Genomic DNA, 22500 nt, shown 5'->3' with positions numbered 1-22500 from the left:
TCACCAGCCTCTATATCACTATAGACTATCACCAGCCTCTATATCACTATAGACTATCACCAGCCCCTATATCACTATAGACTATCACCAGCCTCTATATCACTATAGACTATCACCAGCCTCTATATCACTATAGACTATCACCAGCCTCTACATCACTATAGACTATCACCAGCCTCTATATCACTATATGCTATCACCAGCCTCTATATCACTATAGACTATCACCAGCCCCTATATCACTATAGACTATCACCAGCTCCTATATCACTATAGACTATCACCAGCCCCTATATCACTATAGACTATCACCAGCCTCTATATCACTATAGACTATCACCAGCCTCTATATCACTATAGACTATCACCAGCCTCTATATCCCTATAGACTATCACCAGCCTCTATATCACTATAGATTATCACCAGCCTCTATATCACTATATGCTATCACCAGCCTCTATATCACTATAGACTATCACCAGCCTCTATATCACTATAGACTATCACCAGCCTCTATATCACTATAGACTATCACCAGCCTCTATATCACTATAGACTATCACCAGCCTCTATATCACTATAGACAATCACCAGCCTCTATATCCCTATAGACTATCACCAGCCCCTATATCACTATAGACTATCACCAGCCCCTATATCACTATAGACTATCACCAGCCTCTATATCACTATAGACTATCACCAGCCTCTATATCACTATAGACTATCACCAGACCCTATATCACTATAGACTATCACCAGCCTCTATATCACTATAGACTATCACCAGCCTCTATATCACTATAGACTATCACCAGCCTCTATATCACTATAGACTATCACCAGACCCTATATCACTATAGACTATCACCAGCCTCTATATCACTATAGACTATCACCAGACACTATATCACTATAGACTATCACCAGCCTCTACATCACTATAGACTATCACCAGCCTCTATATCACTATAGACTATCACCAGACCCTATATCACTATAGACTATCACCAGCCTCTATATCACTATAGACTATCACCAGCCACTACATCACTATAGACTATCACCAGCCCCTATATCACTATATGCTATCACCAGCCTCTATATCACTATAGACTATCACCAGCCCCTATATCACTATAGACTATCACCAGCTCCTATATCACTATAGACTATCACCAGCCCCTATATCACTATAGACTATCACCAGCCTCTATATCACTATAGACTATCACCAGCCTCTATATCACTATAGACTATCACCAGCCTCTATATCACTATAGACTATCACCAGCCACTACATCACTATAGACTATCACCAGCCCCTATATCACTATATGCTATCACCAGCCTCTATATCACTATAGACTATCACCAGCCCCTATATCACTATAGACTATCACCAGCTCCTATATCACTATAGACTATCACCAGCCCCTATATCACTATAGACTATCACCAGCCTCTATATCACTATAGACTATCACCAGCCTCTATATCACTATAGACTATCACCAGCCTCTATATCACTATAGACTATCACCAGCCTCTATATCACTATAGACTATCACCAGCCCCTATATCACTATAGACTATCACCACCCTCTATATCACTATAGACTATCACCAGCCTCTATATCACTATAGACTATCACCAGACCCTATATCACTATAGACTATCACCAGCCACTACATCACTATAGACTATCACCAGCCCCTATATCACTATATGCTATCACATGCCTCTATATCACTATAGACTATCACCAGCCCCTATATCACTATAGACTATCAGCAGCCTCTATATCACTATAGACTATCACCAGCCACTACATCACTATAGACTATCACCAGCCTCTATATCACTATAGACTATCACCAGCCTCTATATCACTATAGACTATCACCAGCCTCTATATCACTATATGCTATCACATGCCTCTATATCACTATAGACTATCACCAGCCCCTATATCACTATAGACTATCACCAGCCTCTATATCACTATAGACTATCACCAGCCACTACATCACTATAGACTATCACCAGCCCCTATATCACTATATGCTATCACCAGCCTCTATATCACTATAGACTATCACCAGCACCTACATCACTATAGACTATCACCAGCTCCTATATCACTATAGACTATCACCAGCTCCTATATCACTATAGACTATCACCAGCTCCTATATCACTATAGACTATCACCAGCCCCTATATCACTATAGACTATCACCAGCTCCTATATCACTATAGACTATCACCAGCCCCTATATCACTATAGACTATCACCAGCCTCTATATCACTATAGACTATCACCAGCCTCTATATCACTATAGACTATCACCAGCTCCTATATCACTATAGACTATCACCAGCCTCTATATCACTATAGACTATCACCAGCCTCTATATCACTATAGACTATCACCATCCTCTATATCACTATAGACTATCACCAGCCCTACATCACTATAAACTATCACCAGCCTCTATATCACTATAGACTATCACCAGCCCTACATCACTATAGACTATCACCAGCCTCTATATCACTATAGACTATCACCAGCCCCAACGCAGACGTAGTCTTCTCTCTTCTCTGTCACCTGATTGTCTTGATTAGCATAGCAGTTAGGAGGGTTTGAAAATACAAGGCTCTGACCCACTGGCTTCATTCTCAGGACCCAGAATAGACCACATAGCAGGTATCTTTATTCTCAGGACCCAGTATAGACCACATAGCAGGTATCTTTATTCTCAGGACCCAGAATAGACCACATAACAGGTATCTTTATTCTCAGGACCCAGTATAGACCACACAGCAGGTATCTTTATTCTCAGGACCCAGAATAGACAACATAGCAGGTATCTTTATTCTCTGGACCCAGTATAGACCACATAGCAGGTATCTTTATTCTCAGGACCCAGAATAGACCACATAGCAGGTATCTTTATTCTCAGGACCCAGTATAGACCACATAACAGGTATCTTTATTCTCAGGACCCAGAATAGACCACATAGCAGGTATCTTTATTCTCAGGACCCAGAATAGACCACATAGCAGGTATCTTTATTCTCATGACCCAGTATAGACCACATAGCAGGTATCTTTATTCTCAGGACCCAGAATAGACCACATAGCAGGTATCTTTATTCTCAGGACCCAGAATAGACCACATAGCAGGTATCTTTATTCTCAGGACCCAGAATAGACCACATAGCAGGTATCTTTATTCTCAGGACCCAGAATAGACCACATAACAGGTATCTTTATTCTCAGGACCCAGTATAGACCACATAGCAGGTATCTTTATTCTCAGGACCCAGAATAGACCACATAGCAGGTATCTTTATTCTCAGGACCCAGAAAAGACCACATAGCAGGTATCTTTATTCTCAGGACCCAGAATAGACCACATAGCAGGTATCTTTATTCTCAGGACCCAGAATAGACCACATAGCAGGTATCTTTATTCTCAGGACCCAGAATAGACCACATAACAGGTATCTTTATTCTCAGGACCCAGTATAGACCACATAGCAGGTATCTTTATTCTCAGGACCCAGAATAGACCACATAGCAGGTATCTTTATTCTCAGGACCCAGAAAAGACCACATAGCAGGTATCTTTATTCTCAGGACCCAGTATAGACCACATAGCAGGTATCTGTATTCTCAGGACCCAGTATAGACCACACAGCAGGTATCTTTATTCTCAGGACCCAGAATAGACCACATAGCAGGTATCTTTATTCTCAGGACCCAGAAAAGACCACATAGCAGGTATCTTTATTCTCAGGACCCAGAATAGACCACATAGCGGGTATCTTTATTCTCAGGACCCAGTATAGACCACATAGCAGGTATCTTTATTCTCAGGGCCCAGTATAGACCACATAGCAGGTATCTTTATTCTCAGGACCCAGTATAGACCACATAGCAGGTATCTTTATTCTCAGGACCCAGTATAGACCACATAGCAGGTATCTTTATTCTCAGGACCCAGTATAGACCACATAGCAGGTATCTTTATTCTCAGGACCCAGAATAGACCACATAGCAGGTATCTTTATTCTCTGGACCCAGTATAGACCACATAGCAGGTATCTTTATTCTCAGGACCCAGAATAGACCACATAGCAGGTATCTTTATTCTCAGGACCCAGTATAGACCACATAACAGGTATCTTTATTCTCAGGACCCAGAATAGACCACATAGCAGGTATCTTTATTCTCAGGACCCAGAATAGACCACATAGCAGGTATCTTTATTCTCATGACCCAGTATAGACCACATAGCAGGTATCTTTATTCTCAGGACCCAGAATAGACCACATAGCAGGTATCTTTATTCTCAGGACCCAGAATAGACCACATAGCAGGTATCTTTATTCTCAGGACCCAGAATAGACCACATAGCAGGTATCTTTATTCTCAGGACCCAGAATAGACCACATAACAGGTATCTTTATTCTCAGGACCCAGTATAGACCACATAGCAGGTATCTTTATTCTCAGGACCCAGAATAGACCACATAGCAGGTATCTTTATTCTCAGGACCCAGAAAAGACCACATAGCAGGTATCTTTATTCTCAGGACCCAGAATAGACCACATAGCAGGTATCTTTATTCTCAGGACCCAGAATAGACCACATAGCAGGTATCTTTATTCTCAGGACCCAGAATAGACCACATAACAGGTATCTTTATTCTCAGGACCCAGTATAGACCACATAGCAGGTATCTTTATTCTCAGGACCCAGAATAGACCACATAGCAGGTATCTTTATTCTCAGGACCCAGAAAAGACCACATAGCAGGTATCTTTATTCTCAGGACCCAGTATAGACCACATAGCAGGTATCTTTATTCTCAGGACCCAGTATAGACCACACAGCAGGTATCTTTATTCTCAGGACCCAGAATAGACCACATAGCAGGTATCTTTATTCTCAGGACCCAGAAAAGACCACATAGCAGGTATCTTTATTCTCAGGACCCAGAATAGACCACATAGCGGGTATCTTTATTCTCAGGACCCAGTATAGACCACATAGCAGGTATCTTTATTCTCAGGGCCCAGTATAGACCACATAGCAGGTATCTTTATTCTCAGGACCCAGTATAGACCACATAGCAGGTATCTTTATTCTCAGGACCCAGTATAGACCACATAGCAGGTATCTTTATTCTCAGGACCCAGTATAGACCACATAGCAGGTATCTTTATTCTCAGGACCCAGTATAGACCACATAGCAGGTATCTTTATTCTCAGGACCCAGAATAGACCACATAGCAGGTATCTTTATTCTCAGGACCCAGTATAGACCACATAGCAGGTATCTTTATTCTCAGGACCCAGAATAGACCACATAGCAGGTATCTTTATTCTCAGGACCCAGTATAGACCACATAGCAGGTATCTTTATTCTCAGGACCCAGTATAGACCACATAGCAGGTATCTTTATTCTCAGGACCCAGAATAGACCACATAGCAGTTATCTTTATTCTCAGGACCCAGTATAGACCACATAGCAGGTATCTTTATTCTCAGGACCCAGTATAGACCACATAGCAGGTATCTTTATTCTCAGGACCCAGTATAGACCACATAGCAGGTATCTTTATTCTCAGGACCCAGTATAGACCACATAGCAGGTATCTTTATTCTCAGGACCCAGAATAGACCACATAGCAGGTATCTTTATTCTCAGGACCCAGTATAGACCACACAACAGGTATCTTTATTCTCAGGACCCAGTATAGACCACATAGCAGGTATCTTTATTCTCAGGACCCAGTATAGACCACATAGCAGGTATCTTTATTCTCAGGACCCAGTATAGACCACATAGCAGGTATCTTTATTCTCAGGACCCAGTATAGACCACATAGCAGGTATCTTTATTCTCAGGACCCAGTATAGACCACATAGCGGGTATCTTTATTCTCAGGACCCAGAATAGACCACATAACAGGTATCTTTATTCTCAGGACCCAGTATAGACCACATAGCAGGTATCTTTATTCTCAGGACCCAGTATAGACCACATAGCAGGTAGCGGGAGTAGGGTTGCAAAGGTAGGGTGTATTACTGGAAACTTTTGAAGTTTACCAGTAAACTACCAGAATTGATGTATCTTTCAAGGATTTTATGTAATCTATCACAAGACATCTAGTGGCCCTTTTGGATACCTCAGGTGTCTGTAATTATCTCTGGTCCTCTGGGTGGCCTTATCACAAAATCATTAAATATGACAAAGCTATAAAACATTATCCTAAATGTAAACCATCAACTAAGTGAATACCGTTGGTGTTTCAGCATGAAATATCCTTTATATTGTTTTATTACACACGTATTTATTTTACTATCTCAGTATGTACTTGTTGTAAATGTTTTGGCCGACAAACTGGTGACAGCTGTGAAACAAGTCAATAGTAGGTAGAGTTGTTGCAGAGATCATTGAGAATAATCTCATTGTTGGTTAGATTATTTTTTTCTCTTGACCATATGGTTTATTATTAGCTATGGCGCCGTACTGTTGGCTGCCGTCTTGCAAGCGCCGACCCAACTTTGCTATTTTTGTGATTTTTTTTCTCGCGTTTAGCCTTTACTTTTTTCTGAACGAAAAGAAAACTTTTCAACATCAGATCAGGAGTTACTAAAACCTCAATTCCGGATTCAACTCGACTCATCTGCCCCGGGCTCATTGTGTTATTCCGACCCAATTTTTGGGCTATCCAAGAGGAAACGCCAGCGGAAAAAGGAGGTAGGATATGGGGGAGGCACCTCTTCCCCTCCATTCTATTGACCAATGTACAGTCTCTTGATAATAAGGATTTGCTATCAATGGGAGTCTCGTAACTGCAACGGCAGGTGTACATTTTATTTCCAGATATCAAAGATGTCGGAAATCAAACCCATGCTTCTCTGTCACAATAGGCTAATGAAATATTTACAGAAAAAAAACACCAATAAAACACCAACAACGAGTCAGTTCTGAACCAAAGAGTAAATCATTAATGTTAAGGATGTTTTCTGGGACTGCTTCCGAAGGTATTCATACCCCTTGACTTATTCCATATTTTGTTGTTACAGCCTGAATTCAAAATTGATTAAATTGTTTTTTTTTGCCTGTATTTGACTCCATTCATTGTTCCCTCTATCCTTACCAGTCTCCCAGTCCCTGCCGCTGAAAAGCATCCCCATAGCATGATGTTGCCACCACCATGCTTCACGGTAGGGATGGCGTTAGACAGGTGATGAACTATGCCTGGTTTTCTTCAGACATAACGCTTTGCATTCAGGCCAAATAGTTAAATTTTTTGTCTTATCAGACCACATAATCTTTTGTCTTTCAGGTGTCTTTTTTTGCAAACTCCAGGCTGTGCCTTTTTCTCAGGAGTGGCATCCGTCTGGTCACTCTCCCATAAATCCCAGATTACTGAAGTGCTGTAGAGACTGTTGTCCTTCTGGCAGGTTCTCTCATCTCAGCCAAGGAACTCTGTAGTTCTGTCAGAGTGGTCATTGGTCCTTCTTGCCGGTTGCTCAGTTTGGTCGTACGGCCAGCTCTAGGAAGAGTCTGCGAAGTTCCATTTTTTTACGATTTCCCAATGATGGAGACCACTGGGCTCTTGGAAACTTTCAACACCCTAGACATAGTTTTATACCCTTCCCCAGATATATGCCTCATCACAATTCTATCTCGGAGATTTACGGACAGTTCCTTGGACTTCATGGTATAGTTTCTGCTCTGACATGACCTGTCAACTGGACCTCATGTAGACAGGTGTGTGCCTTTCCAAATCATGTCCAAACAATTGAATTGACCACAGGTGGACTCCAATCAAGTTGTAGTGACGTCTCAAGGATGATCAAAGGAAATTGGTTGCACCTGAGCTCAATTTGGAGTGTCACAGCAAAGGGGTTTAAATACTTATGTAAAAGAGATATTTCTGTATTTCATTTTCAATACATTTTCAATAATGTCTAAAAACATGTTTTCACTTTGTCATTATGGGGTATTGTGTGTAGATGGGTGAGAGAAAAAAAAAAAAATAATCCAGAGAGAATAGTTTTAATCCATTTTGACACAACAAGATGTGGAATATGTCAAGGGGTATGAATACTTTCTGAAGGCACTATTCCACCTCAGGACAACAACAACACCAAGCTGGTGTTAACGAGCTGTACAAGGCTATAAACAAGCAGAAAACAATGTGCCCAGAGGCTACTCTCGTTGTTGCTGGTGATTTTAATTCCATGTCATTAAGACACTTAATCAACACGTTAAAGTCTTAGACCACTGTTACCCGCAAGCAAGCATACAAGGCCCTCCCTCGTCCCCCCTTTCGGCAAATTAGATCTTGACTTTATACTCCTGCTTCCTGTCTACAAGTAGAAGCTCAAACAGGAAGTGTCCGTGACGTGCTCCATTGAGAAATGGTCACCCGAATCAGAGGCTATGCTACAGGACTGCTTTTGCTAGCTCTGACTGGCATATGTTCCAGGACTCCGCCGATAGCATCGACGAGCTAACCACCTCTGTCACCGGCTTCATAAAGAAATGCATCGCTAACGTTTTCCCCACAAATGAAGGTTTGCTGCTTTTCCCCAATCAAAAGCCCTGGATTAACACTGAGGAGTTACACCAGGGCTGCGCTAAGCTAAAGGACGGAGCTACCACATACAGGGTTATCGCAGCCAACCCCGAGGCTACGTCTGAGGACACGAACGTGTACAAGAAGTCCCGCTACGACCTCCGCAGAGTCATCAAACAGGCAAAAGGACAATATAGGAACAAGGTGGAATCCTATTACACAGGCTGTGACGCTCGCCGCAGGTGGCAGGGGCTACAGTCCATTACGGATTACAAAGGAAGACCCAGCCGTGATCTACCCAACGATGCCTCTCTACCAAACGAACTCAATGCATTTTATGTACACTTTGACACAAACAACACGAACCATGCACGAGGCCCTCTGCTGACCCGGGGGAACTGGGTCTCCGAGGCCGACGTGAGTAAGTTTTTTAATCAGGTCAACACTCATAAGCCGCAGGGCCGGACAATATTCTAGGGCGCGTTCTCAGAGCATGCGCAGAACAGCTGACAGGCACATTCACAGTCATTTTCAACCTCTCCTTGTCCCAGTTTGTAATCCCCACGTCTCAAGGTAACCACCATCATCCCTGTTCCCAAGAACTCTTAAGGCTACTCTGCACAATGACTAGCGCACCGTAGCACACACATCTGTAATCATGAAGTGCTTTGAAAGGCTGGTTATGGCAAACAGAAACTCCATCATCCCAGAAACCCTAGACCCACTCCAATTTGAATACCACCCAAACAGATCCATAGACGATGCAATCTCAATTGCACTCCACACTGCCCTCACCCACCTAGACAAGAGGAATACATATGTGAGAATGCTATTCATTGACTACAGCTCAGTATTCAACACCATAGTCCCCTTGAAGCTCGTCACCAAGCTTTGGACCCTGGGACTGAATACCTCCCTCTGCTGGATCCTGGACTTCCTAGGAGGGCCAACCCCAAGTGGTAGGCAACATCACCTCCGCCACGCTGACCCTCAACACGGGGGCCCCTCAGGGGTGTGTGCTTAGTCCCTTCCTGTACTCCCTGTTCACCCACGATTGCCTGATCATGCACGACTCCCAACACCATCAAGTTTTGCTGACGACACGATGGTGGTAGATCACGATAAATCAGCCTACAGGGAGGAGGTCAGTGACCTGGCATTGTGGTGCCAGGACAACAACCTCTCCCTCAACGTCAGTAAGACCAAGGAGCTGATTGTGGACTCCATCTTCATCGACGGGGCTCCAGTGGAGCGGGTCGAGAGATCCAAATCACTAAGGACATAAATGGTCCACACACACACGCAAACAGTTGCGAAGGCATGACAGCGCCTCTTCCCCCTCAGAAGGTTGAAAAGATTTGGCATGGGCCCTCAAATCCTCAAAAAGTACAGCTGCACCATCGAGAGCATCTTGACTGGCTGCGTTACTGCTTGGTATGGAAACAGCACCGCCCTCGATCGCACGGCGCTACAGAGGGTGGTGTGGACAGCCCGGGTCATCACTGGGGCCGAGCTCCCTGCCGAGGCCGGGTCATCACTGGGGCCGAGCTCCCTGCCGTCCAGGACCTCCACAGTATAGCAGACGGTGTGAAAGGAAGGGACTGATTTTTTTTTAAACTCCAGCCACCCAAGCCATAGACTGTTCTCTCTGCTCTCGCACGGCAAGTGGTACCGGAGCAACAAGTCTGATACCAACAGGCCCATGAACAGCTTCTATCCCCATGCCATAAGACTGCCAAATAGCTAACAAAATGGCTACACGGATTATATGCATGGACCCTTCTCTTTTATTAGTATTTTTACACTGTCTCTATGCACACACACACACACACACACACACACACACACACACACACACACACACACACACACACACACACACACATACACACACACACATGTTGCACGCTTATGCCTGCATGCTGACACTGAAACACGCCTCACACACACAGACCGTTGTTGTGATTGAGACACACCTATTGAATCTGTGTTTTTGCTCACACACACGTAACATGCACACACATTCATACTGACTCTATACACACTCCCATACAATCATCATATACGCTGCTGCTACCCTGTTGATCATTATCCTGATGCCTAGTCACCGGACCCCTACACATATCTACCCCTACCACTCCAGTATCCCTGCACATTGTTAATATGGTATTGGTTCTGACCCTGGAACTGACCCTGTATATAGCTACTGACCCTGGAACTGACCCTGTATATAGCTACTGACCCTGGAACTGTCCCTGTATATAGCTACTGACCCTGGAACTGTCCCTGTATATAGCTACTGACCCTGGAACTGACCCTGTATATAGCTACTGACCCTGGAACTGTATATAGCTACTGACCCTGGAACTGTATATAGCTACTGACCCTGGAACTGTCCCTGTATATAGCTACTGACCCTGGAACTGTCCCTGTATATAGCTACTGACCCTGGAACTGTCCCTGTATATAGCTACTGACCCTGTATATAGCTACTGACCCTGTATATAGCTACTGACCCTGGAACTGACCCTGTATATAGCTACTGACCCTGGAACTGTCCCTGTATATAGCTACTGACCCTGGAACTGTCCCTGTATATAGCTACTGACCCTGGAACTGTCCCTGTATATAGCTACTGACCCTGGAACTGACCCTGTATATAGCTACTGACCCTGGAACTGTATATAGCTACTGACCCTGGTACTGACCCTGTATATAGCTACTGACCCTGGAACTGTCCCTGTATATAGCTACTGACCCTGTATATAGCTACTGACCCTGGAACTGACCCTGGAACTGTCCCTGTATATAGCTACTGACCCTGTATATAGCTACTGACCCTGTATATAGCTACTGACCCTGGAACTGTCCCTGTATATAGCTACTGACCCTGGAACTGTCCCTGTATATAGCTACTGACCCTGGAACTGACCCTGTATATAGCTACTGACCCTGGAACTGTCCCTGTATATAGCTACTGACCCTGGAACTGTCCCTGTATATAGCTACTGACCCTGTATATAGCTACTGACCCTGGAACTGTCCCTGTATATAGCTACTGACCCTGGAACTGTCCCTGTATATAGCTACTGACCCTGGAACTGTCCCTGTATATAGCTACTGACCCTGGAACTGTATATAGCTACTGACCCTGGAACTGTCCCTGTATATAGCTACTGACCCTGGAACTGTCCCTGTATATAGCTACTGACCCTGTATATAGCTACTGACCCTGGAACTGACCCTGCATATAGCTACTGACCCTGGAACTGTCCCTGTATATAGCTACTGACCCTGGAACTGTGTATAGCTACTGACCCTGGAACTGACCCTGTATATAGCTACTGACCCTGGAACTGTCCCTGTATATAGCTACTGACCCTGGAACTGTCCCTGTATATAGCTACTGACCCTGTATATAGCTACTGACCCTGGAACTGTCCCTGTATATAGCTACTGACCCTGTATATAGCTACTGACCCTGGAACTGTCCCTGTATATAGCTACTGACCCTGAAACTGACCCTGTATATAGCTACTGACCCTGGAACTGACCCTGTATATAGCTACTGACCCTGGAACTGTCCCTGTATATAGCTACTGACCCTGTATATAGCTACTGACCCTGTATATAGCTACTGACCCTGGAACTGTCCCTGTATATAGCTACTGACCCTGGAACTGTCCCTGTATATAGCTACTGACCCTGGAACTGACCCTGTATATAGCTACTGACCCTGGAACTGTCCCTGTATATAGCTACTGACCCTGGAACTGTCCCTGTATATAGCTACTGACCCTGGAACTGTATATAGCTACTGACCCTGGAACTGTCCCTGTATATAGCTACTGACCCTGGAACTGTATATAGCTACTGACCCTGTATATAGCTACTGACCCTGGAACTGACCCTGTATATAGCTACTGACCCTGGAACTGTATATAGCTACTGACCCTGGAACTGTCCCTGTATATAGCTACTGACCCTGGAACTGTATATAGCTACTGACCCTGTATATAGCTACTGACCCTGGAACTGTCCCTGTATATAGCTACTGACCCTGGAACTGTCCCTGTATATAGCTACTGACCCTGGAACTGTCCCTGTATATAGCTACTGACCCTGGAACTGTGTATAGCTACTGACCCTGGAACTGTCCCTGTATATAGCTACTGACCCTGGAACTGACCCTGTATATAGCTACTGACCCTGGAACTGTCCCTGTATATAGCTACTGACCCTGGAACTGTCCCTGTATATAGCTACTGACCCTGGAACTGACCCTGTATATAGCTACTGACCCTGGAACTGACCCTGTATATAGCTACTGACCCTGGAACTGTATATAGCTACTGTCCCTGTATATAGCTACTGACCCTGGAACTGACCCTGTATATAGCTACTGACCCTGGAACTGTCCCTGTATATAGCTACTGACCCTGGAACTGTCCCTGTATATAGCTACTGACCCTGGAACTGACCCTGTATATAGCTACTGACCCTGGAACTGTATATAGCTACTGACCCTGGAACTGTCCCTGTATATAGCTACTGACCCTGGAACTGTCCCTGTATATAGCTACTGACCCTGGAACTGTATATAGCTACTGACCCTGGAACTGTCCCTGTATATAGCTACTGACCCTGGAACTGTCCCTGTATATAGCTACTGACCCTGGAACTGTCCCTGTATATAGCTACTGACCCTGGAACTGTCCCTGTATATAGCTACTGACCCTGTATATAGCTACTGACCCTGTATATAGCTACTGACCCTGGAACTGTCCCTGTATATAGCTACTGACCCTGGAACTGTCCCTGTATATAGCTACTGACCCTGTATATAGCTACTGACCCTGTATATAGCTACTGACCCTGGAACTGTCCCTGTATATAGCTACTGACCCTGGAACTGTCCCTGTATATAGCTACTGACCCTGGAACTGTCCCTGTATATAGCTACTGACCCTGGAACTGTCCCTGTATATAGCTACTGACCCTGTATATAGCTACTGACCCTGGAACTGTCCCTGTATATAGCTACTGACCCTGGAACTGTCCCTGTATATAGCTTACTTAATTTCTCATGTTCTTCTTATTTCTATTGCTGGTGTTTTAGTTGTATATAACTACTGATCGATTACTACATAGTTGGGAAAGAGAAAGCTAGAAACACATTTCACTGTACCTTGAAAATAAAACTTGAAACTTGAAACTCTATCTACTAGAAACTCAGGGACAATATGGACACAGATATATATATAACAACAAATTCTACTATATATTAATACATTTCTTTAAAGTTATTCAAAGTTATGATATCTTATGATAGATGTTCTGTTAATGACCTTTGCAACCCTAAGCAGGAGTCATTACCTTTCCTCTGGGTACACTTCTTAGTTTAGGATACTGGGGGTTAGTTAGTCATTACCTTTCCTCCTTCTTAGTTTAGGATACTGGGGGTTAGCCCCTATGCTACTATGCAGTGCCTTGCAAAAGTATTCATCCCCCATTGGCGTTTTTCCTATTTTGTTGCATTACAACCTGTAATTTAAATTGATTTTTATTTGGATTTCATGTAATGGACATACACAAAATAGTCCAAATTGGTGAAGTGAAATGAAAAAAATAACTTGTTTCAAAAAATATATAACGGAAAAGTGGTGCGTGCATATGTATTCACCCCCTTTGCTATGAAGCCCCTAAATAAGATCTGGTGCAACCGATTACCTTCAGAAGTCACATAATTAGTTAGATAAAGTCCACCTGTGTGCAATCTAAGTGTCACATGATCTCAGTATATATAAACCTGAAAGGCCCCAGAGTCTGCAACACCACTAAGCAAGGGGCACCACCAAGCAAGCGGCACCATGAAGACCAAGGAGCTTTTCAAACAGGTCAGGGACAAAGTTGTGGAGAAGTACAGATCAGGGTTGGGTTATAAAAAAATATCAGAAACTTTGAACATCCCACGGAGCACCATTAAATCCATTATTAAAAATGGAAAGAATATGGCACCACAACAAACCTGCCAAGAGAGGGCCGCCCACCAAAACTCACGGACCAGGCAAGGAGGGCATTAATCAGAGAGGCAACAAAGAGACCAAAGATAACTCTGAAGGAGCTGCAAAGCTCCACAGCAGAGATTGGAGTATCTGTCCATAGGACCACTTTAAGCTGTACACTCCACAGAGCTGGGCTTTACGGAAGAGTGGCCAGAAAAAAGCCATTGCTTGAAGAAAAAAATAAGCAAACAGGCATGTGGGAGACTCCCCAAACATATGGAAGAAGGTACTCTGGTCAGATGAGACTAAAATTGAGCTTTTTGGCCATCAAGGAAAACGCTATGTCTGGCGCAAACCCAACACCTCTCATCACCCTGAGAACACCATCCCCACAGTGAAGCATGGTGGTGACAGCATCATGCTGTGGGGATGTTTTTCATCAGCAGGGACTGTGAAACTGGTCAGAATTGAAGGAATGATGGATGGCACTAAATACAGGGAAATTCTTGAGGGAAACCAGTTTCAGTCTTCCAGAGATTTGAGACTGGGATGGAGGTTCACCTTCCAGCAGGACAATGACCCTAAGCATACTGCTAAAGCAACACTCAAGTGGTTTAAGGGGAAACATTTAAATGTCTTGGAATGGCCTAGTCAAAGCCCAGACCTCAATCCAATTGAGAATCTGTGGTATGACTTAAAGATTGCTGTACACCAGCGGAACCCATCCAACTTGAAGGAGCTGGAGCAGTTTTGCCTTGGAGCAGTGGCTAGATGTGCCAAGCTTATAGAGACATACCCCATTGAGACTTGCAGCTGTAATTGCTGCAAAAGGTGGCTCTACAAAGTATTGACTTTGGGGGGGGGGGGGGTGAATAGTTATGCACGCTCAAGTTTTCTGTTTTTATGTCTTATTTCTTGTTTGTTTCACAATAAAACATATTTTGCATCTTCAAAGTGGTAGGCATGTTGTGTAAATCAAATTATACAAACCCCCACCAAATCATTTTATTTCCAGGTTGTAAGGCAACAAAATAGGAAAAATGCCAAGAGGGGGTGAATACTTTCGCAAGCCACTGTAGGTGTTTACACCAGACCTGCACTGTCTGTAAATCAAATTCCAATTCCAAATTGTCTTCATTGAAAAGCATGGAAGACAAGTGGATTTGGAATTTCAGTGTACTTCCTGAATTGGCTGAAATTGAAATGGAATTGACCCTAACCCTGGGCTGTGCATTATCCTCCCATTATCATCAAGTGTACAAAGTACTTACATTGTGTTTTCTGCCTACTGTACTGAACTATCTCTCCCTAACGGTTCACAAATACTTTTTCTTTCTTTTTTTTTTTTTTTTTTTTTTGTGGTGAAATAGGACATGTGTTAGTTTTGTTTTACAATTGTGTCTGTGTGTGTGTGTGTGTGTGTGTGTGTGTGTGTGTGTGTGTGTGTGTGTGTGTGTGTGTGTGTGTCCACAGCCTGAGGAGTATGGACAGGAGGCCATGGAAGGAGAGCCACAGGAGGGAGAGACATATGATCAGAACCAGCAGGTAGGAGGGATACACACACACACACACACTAGAGCTCTGCTAGGAGCAACATCTCCTATACACTTCCTGATGAACTCAGTCACCGTGTCCGTGTAAACGTCAATGTTATTCTCAGAGGCAACCCGGAACATATCCCAGTCCGCGTGATCAAAAACAATCTTGAAGCATGGATTCCGATTGGTCAGACCAGCGTTGAATAGACCTTAGCACAGGTACTTCCTGTTTGAGTTTCTGCCTATAGGATAGGGAGGAGCAAAATGGAGTCGTGATCTGATTTGCCGAAGGGAGGGCTGGGGAGGGCCTTGTAGGCATCCCGGAAGGGGGTGTAACAGTGGTCGAGTGTTTTTCCAGAGCGAGTACTACATTCAATGTGTTGATAGAACTTTGGTAGCGTTTTCCTCAGATTTGCTTTGATAAAATCCCCAGCTACAATAAATGCGGCCTCAGGATATGTGGTTTCCAGTTTGCATAAAGTCCAGTGTAGGTCCTTGAGGGTCGTCGTGGTGTCGGCTTGAGGGGGAATATACACGGCTGGGACTATAACCGAAGAGAATTATCTTGGGAGGTAATATGGTCGGCATTTGATTATGAGGTATTCTAGGTCAGGTGAACAAAAGGACTTGAGTTTTTGTACATTATCACAGTCACACCATGAGTAGTTAATCATGAAACATATACCACCGCCTTTCTTCTTCCCAGAGAGTTCTTTAGTCCTGTCTGTACTAAGAACCTAGCTGGCTGTATGGACGGGGACAGTATATCCCGAGAGAGCCATGATTCCGTGAAACAGAGTATGTTACAGTCCCTAATGTCTCTCTGGAAGGAGATCCTCTCCCTGAGCTCGTGTACTTTATTATCCAGAGACTGAACATTAGCGAGTAATATACTCTGAAGTGATGGATGGTGTGCGCGCCTCCTGAGTCGGACTGGAAGTCCACTCCGAATACCTCTTCTCCGCCGGCAGCATCTTGGAGCAGCCTCTGGGATAAGTTAAATTGCCCAGGGGGGTACGAACAAAAGATCCAATTCGGGAAAGTCGTATTTCTGGTCGTAATGCTGGTGATTTACTGCCGCTCCGATATCCAAAAGTTATTTCCGGCTTTACGTAATAACACAAAAAAAAACGTTCTGGGCTAATTCTTGCTCCTGTGTAGCTCAGTTGGTAGAGCATGGCGTTTGCAACGCCAGGGTTGTGGGTTCGATTCCCACGGGGGGGCCGGTATAAATTAAAATTAAATGAAAAAATGAAAGAAATAAAATGTATGCACTCAGGATAAGAGCGTCTGCTAAATGACTAAAATGTAAGAAATAACACACACAAAAAAACGAAATACTGCGAAGTTGCTTAGAAGCAGATCTGCCATGTCTGTCGCCACCATCTTGCTACATGTATCGAGTAATATGGAATTAACTACTTTTTCAAGTAACAAAGCCCAAACACTACACACACACACACACACACGCATTTACACAAACGTACACACACACACACACACACACTTACACAAAACACTAGGACTAGGTGAAATACTTGGAAGTATTTGAGGTGCACTTGGTTTATCTTAGGGCTTTGCACTGTTGGGACTATTCCATTTGGTTCTATTGCACCGGGGAAACTCAACAGTAGAACTCTGTACTGTGTGTGAGTTGGTGCTTTGTCTCTCTCTATAGCTTTAGACGTGAGAGAGATTTTTGACAAGTCAAATGCCAGATAAACAGGTGGGCATAACACCTCCAATCTGAGACAGATGGTTATTTTTGGGAAGGCAGCTCTCAAGGGCAAAAAAACACAGTACCGAATCGGTTAATCTGAAACCTGAGAATCAGCAGGGAACCAATGACGAATCAAAGAATCCCAGTGGAGTAATCTTAAATGAACGGTTCAGAACCAATTCAGTGGTTTATTAACTGAGATGTCCTTCTGCCCTACATAAATAATGTATCATACAAATCAATTATAGAAAAAAAATGCCTAGATTTAAGCTCTCTTCTGTTTCAACGCAAATGACTCCTGTAATATTAAATTGTATAACCTCATATCATGAAGAGGCAACACGTCTGTATTCCTCCCTATCCTTCCCCATCCATCTCTCTCTCTCTCTCTTTCTCCATCTCTCTCTCCATCTCTCTCTCTCTCTCTCTTTCCCTCCACCATCCCCCATCGTAAAAAGCAGCATGCGAGCTCTAGCTGAACGGGGTGTGGTGGTGGTGGTGATGTCACGAGTTGCAATGCATGATGGGTAGTATCAGAGGATTCCTTGCATTGCTGTGAACATGGAGTCTTTCTCTACAGCTGCTCTGTCTGACCCTCCACATTGTCATCATATGTGGATGTAATGTGTGTCCCATCAATAACCACACATTATTTTCCGTAGATAAATGACCTCAAGGAATCATTATATGAGTACAAGTGTCTGTTCACATGAAGATGTTAAGAGTTGGTTAGTGTACTAACCAGAGGATGCTACGATGGCTTCCTCTACTGTGTCCTGGGAGCTGCTGTTACATTTTATGTTAGCCAGTGCTACCCTCTGGTGGATAGAGTTGAGTATTGACACAGGAGTGAAGCTGATAATATTGTATCAAATTCGGAGGGGGGTGGGGGGAGCCCCCGACCAGGACTCGAACCTGGCTCCAGCGCACTGTCAAGAGATCTGAAGATCTTGGCGAGGTCGCTAGGTGTTGTGTTAAGGTCGCTAACGCTGTAATCGTTATACTGACAGGTCAAAAGAGAACATTGTGTCCTTATTGCCAGGTTGTCTTCATTTTAGACTTGATGTGATTTGTCTGGTTAGATCACTCTGGGTGAGAGCTTGTCTGATGAGAGATCCAACAATTCCACGTCTGTTCCTTCTATAATTATGCCTATGTGAACTCTGTGACATCACAGCTGTCTGCTGAGGGGAGGACGGCTCATAATAATGTCCGGAACGGAGCAAATGGAATGGCATCAAATACATGGAAACCATGGAAACCATGGAAACCATGGAAACCATGTGTTTGATATATTTTTTACCATTCCAGTTATTACTGTGAAGGTGTCACCAACCTCCTGTGGTGGGCGTCCGAAATGGCACCCTATGAAATGAATAGGACACAGTCACTGCCTCCCTCTCTCTGTCTCTCTCTCTCTGACTCTCTCTCTCTATTTAAATACTGCCCCTCTCTCTGTCTCTCTCTCTCTCTATTTAAATACTGTCCCTCTCTCTGTCTCTCTCTCTCTCTATTTAAATACTGTCTCTCTCTCTGTCTCTCTCTCTGTCTCTCTCTCTCTGACTCTCTCTCTGACTCTCTCTCTCTCTCTATTTAAATACTGTCCCTCTCTCTGACTCTATCAATTCAATTTCAATTCAATTTAAGGGCTTTATTGGCATGGGAAACGTGTGTTAACATTGCCAAAGCAAGTGAAGTAGATAGTAAACAAAAGTGAAATAAACAATAAATATTAACAGTAAACATTACACTCAGAAGTTCCAAAAGAATAAAGACATTTCAAATGTCATATTATGTATATATACAGTGTTGTAACAATGTGCAAATAGTTAAAGTACAAATGGGAAAATAAATGAACATAAATAGGGGTTGTATTTACAATGGTGTTTGTTCTTCACTGGTTGCCCTTTTCTTGTGGCAACAGGTCACAAATCTTGCAGCTGTGATGGCACACTGTGGTTTTTCACCCAGTAGATAAGGGAGTTTATCAAAATTGGATTTGTTTTCGAATTCTTTGTGGATCGCTGTAATCTGAGGGAAATATGTGTCTCTAATATGGTCATACATTTGGCAGGAGGTTAGGAAGTGCAGCTCAGTTTCCACCTCATTTTGTGGGCAGTGTGCACATAGCCTGTCTTCTCTTGAGAGCCAGGTCTGCCTACGGCGGCCTTTCTCAATAGCAAGGCTATGCTCACTGAGTCTGTACATAGTCAAAGCTTTCCTTAAGTTTGGGTCAGTCACAGTGGTCAAGTATTCTGCCACTGTGTACTCTCTGTTTAGGGCCAAATAGCATACTAGTTTGCTCTGTTTTTTTTGTTATCTCTGACTCTCTCTCTGACTCTCTCTCTCTCTATTTAAATACTGTCCCTCTCTCTGACTCTATCTCTGACTCTCTCTCTGACTCTCTCTCTCTCTATTTAAATACTGTCCCTCTCTCTGACTCTCTCTCTGACTCTCTCTCTGACTCTCTCTCTGTCTCTCTCTCTCTCTATTTAAATACTGTCTCTCTCTCTGTCTCTCTCTCTCTCTATTTAAATACTGTCCCTCTCTCTGACTCTATCTCTGACTCTCTCTCTGACTCTCTCTCTCTCTATTTAAATACTGTCCCTCTCTCTGACTCTATCTCTGACTCTCTCTCTGACTCTCTCTCTGACTCTTTCTCTCTCTATTTAAATACTGCCCCTCTCTCTGTCTCTCTCTCTCTCTATTTAAATACTGTCTCTCTCTCTGTCTCTCTCTCTGACTCTCTCTCTCTCTATTTAAATACTGTCCCTCTCTCTGACTCTCTCTCTCTCTATTTAAATACTGTCCCTCTCTCTGACTCTCTCTCTGACTCTCTCTCTGACTCTTTCTCTCTCTATTTAAATACTGTCCCTCTCTCTGACTCTCTCTCTGACTCTCTCTCTGACTCTCTCTCTGACTCTTTCTCTCTCTATTTAAATACTGTCCCTCTCTCTGACTCTCTCTCTGACTCTCTCTCTCTCTATTTAAATACTGTCCCTCTCTCTGACTCTCTCTCTCTATTTAAATACTGTCCCTCTCTCTGACTCTCTCTCTGACTCTCTCTCTCTATTTAAATACTGTCCCTCTCTCTGACTCTCTCTCTGACTCTCTCTCTGACTCTCTCTCTCTATTTAAATATTGTCCCTCTCTCTGACTCTCTCTCTGACTCTCTCTCTGTCTCTCTCTCTCTATTTAAATACTGCCCCTCTCTCTGACTCTCTCTCTCTCTATTTAAATACTGTCCCTCTCTATGACTCTCTCTCTGACTCTCTCTCTGACTCTCTCTCTCTCTCTCTATTTAAATAATGTCTCTCTCTCTGTCTCTCTCTCTCTATTTAAATACTGCCCCTCTCTCTGTCTCTCTCTCTCTATTTAAATACTGTCTCTCTCTGACTCTCTCTCTCTATTTAAATAATGTCTCTCTGAGCTCTCTGACTCTCTGAGCTCTCTCTCTCTCCTCTCTATTTAAATACTGTCTCTCTCTGACTCTCTCTCTATTTAAATACTCTCTCTCTCTCTCTCTCTCTCTCTCTCTATTTAAATACTGTCTCTCTCTATATATTTAAATACTGTCTCTCTCTCTATTTAAATACTGTCTCTCTCTCTCTATTTAAATACTGTCTCTCTCTCTGACTCTCTCTCTCTCTATTTAAATACTGTCTCTCTCTGAGCTCTCTCTCTCTCCTCTCTATTTAAATACTGTCTCTCTCTGACTCTCTCTATTTAAATACTCTCTCTCTCTCTCTCTATTTAAATACTGTCTCTCTCTATATATTTAAATACTGTCTCTCTCTCTATTTAAATACTGTCTCTCTCTATATATTTAAATACTGTCTCTCTCTCTGAGCTCTGTCTTTTTCTCTTCTCCCCAAGGAGCAGGGCCAGGACTACGAACCAGAAGCATAAAACCATCATTTCAAATCACCATCCAACCAGCAGCACTATACGATATTTATTACAATAAAAAGGACAAATGCTGAAACTACCACAATAATACAAATCTAATCCTGTTGCAAAAAAGTACAAAATCCACAAACATTCCACCTGAGAAAAATGTTCTTCCTTCTTTTTAAAGACAAATCTTGTATGATAATCGATGCTATATTATAAATGTCATGTTACTTCTGTAATGTGGTGGGTCGTGCAGTTGTTTCTTGAGGTGTAGAAGTCTTGAGTCTTGTTTCCTTGATTCCCTCCCAATGGAACGAGACTCCGGACCAGGCCTGGCTTGTGACCATAGAAATACAATCCATAGAACAGGCCTCCCCATTCAAGACTGAACTCTATTTCTATGTGTGTGAGTCTTTGTACTCTTTGTGTGTTTCTGTATTTATAAATGTGCGATAATAATAGATGTGTTATTCGCGTCTTCCAACAACGGCGTTGGGAGCGGAAGAAAATAATAAATCCGGTTGCAAACCGATATGACTACTACCAATAATATTCCATAAGTATGTACAATGCCTGTTTGTGGGTTCTCTTTTGAATTTACTTTTGGAGCAAGTTATTTATTTCATGTTTTTCAAGTAAGAGTTTTATACATTGTATCTTTATAGTTGCTTGTGAAATCATTCCGGTGGAACTATCTGTTTAGAAATGGATAAACTACATGTT

The 22500-nt window shown here is 43.2% G+C and overlaps 1 protein-coding gene across 2 annotated transcripts in view; it reads left to right on the top strand.

Annotated features, from left to right (window-relative positions):
• The window catches only part of sncb (synuclein, beta), a 43630-nt gene that overhangs the window by 20968 nt on the left and 162 nt on the right, over positions 1-22500 (top strand). The window contains exons 5-6 of one of the 2 annotated variants that reach the window (XM_084146738.1): positions 16099-16170; positions 21766-22500. The exon at positions 21766-22500 is cut by the window's right edge and continues 162 nt beyond it. In XM_084146738.1, the coding sequence (XP_084002864.1) occupies positions 16099-16170; positions 21766-21792 (99 nt within the window). In that variant the 3' untranslated portion in view covers positions 21793-22500. Of the gene's footprint in view, positions 1-16098; positions 16171-21759 lie in introns of both variants that reach the window. The other variant, XM_084146737.1, reaches the window with a different exon arrangement.

The sequence above is a fragment of the Coregonus lavaretus genome (assembly GCF_964263955.1).
Source record: "Coregonus lavaretus genome assembly, chromosome: 29".
Taxonomy (NCBI): Eukaryota; Metazoa; Chordata; class Actinopteri; order Salmoniformes; family Salmonidae; genus Coregonus; species Coregonus lavaretus.
Note: the sequence above shows the minus strand (reverse complement) of the source record. Positions and strands in the feature narration are given on the sequence as shown.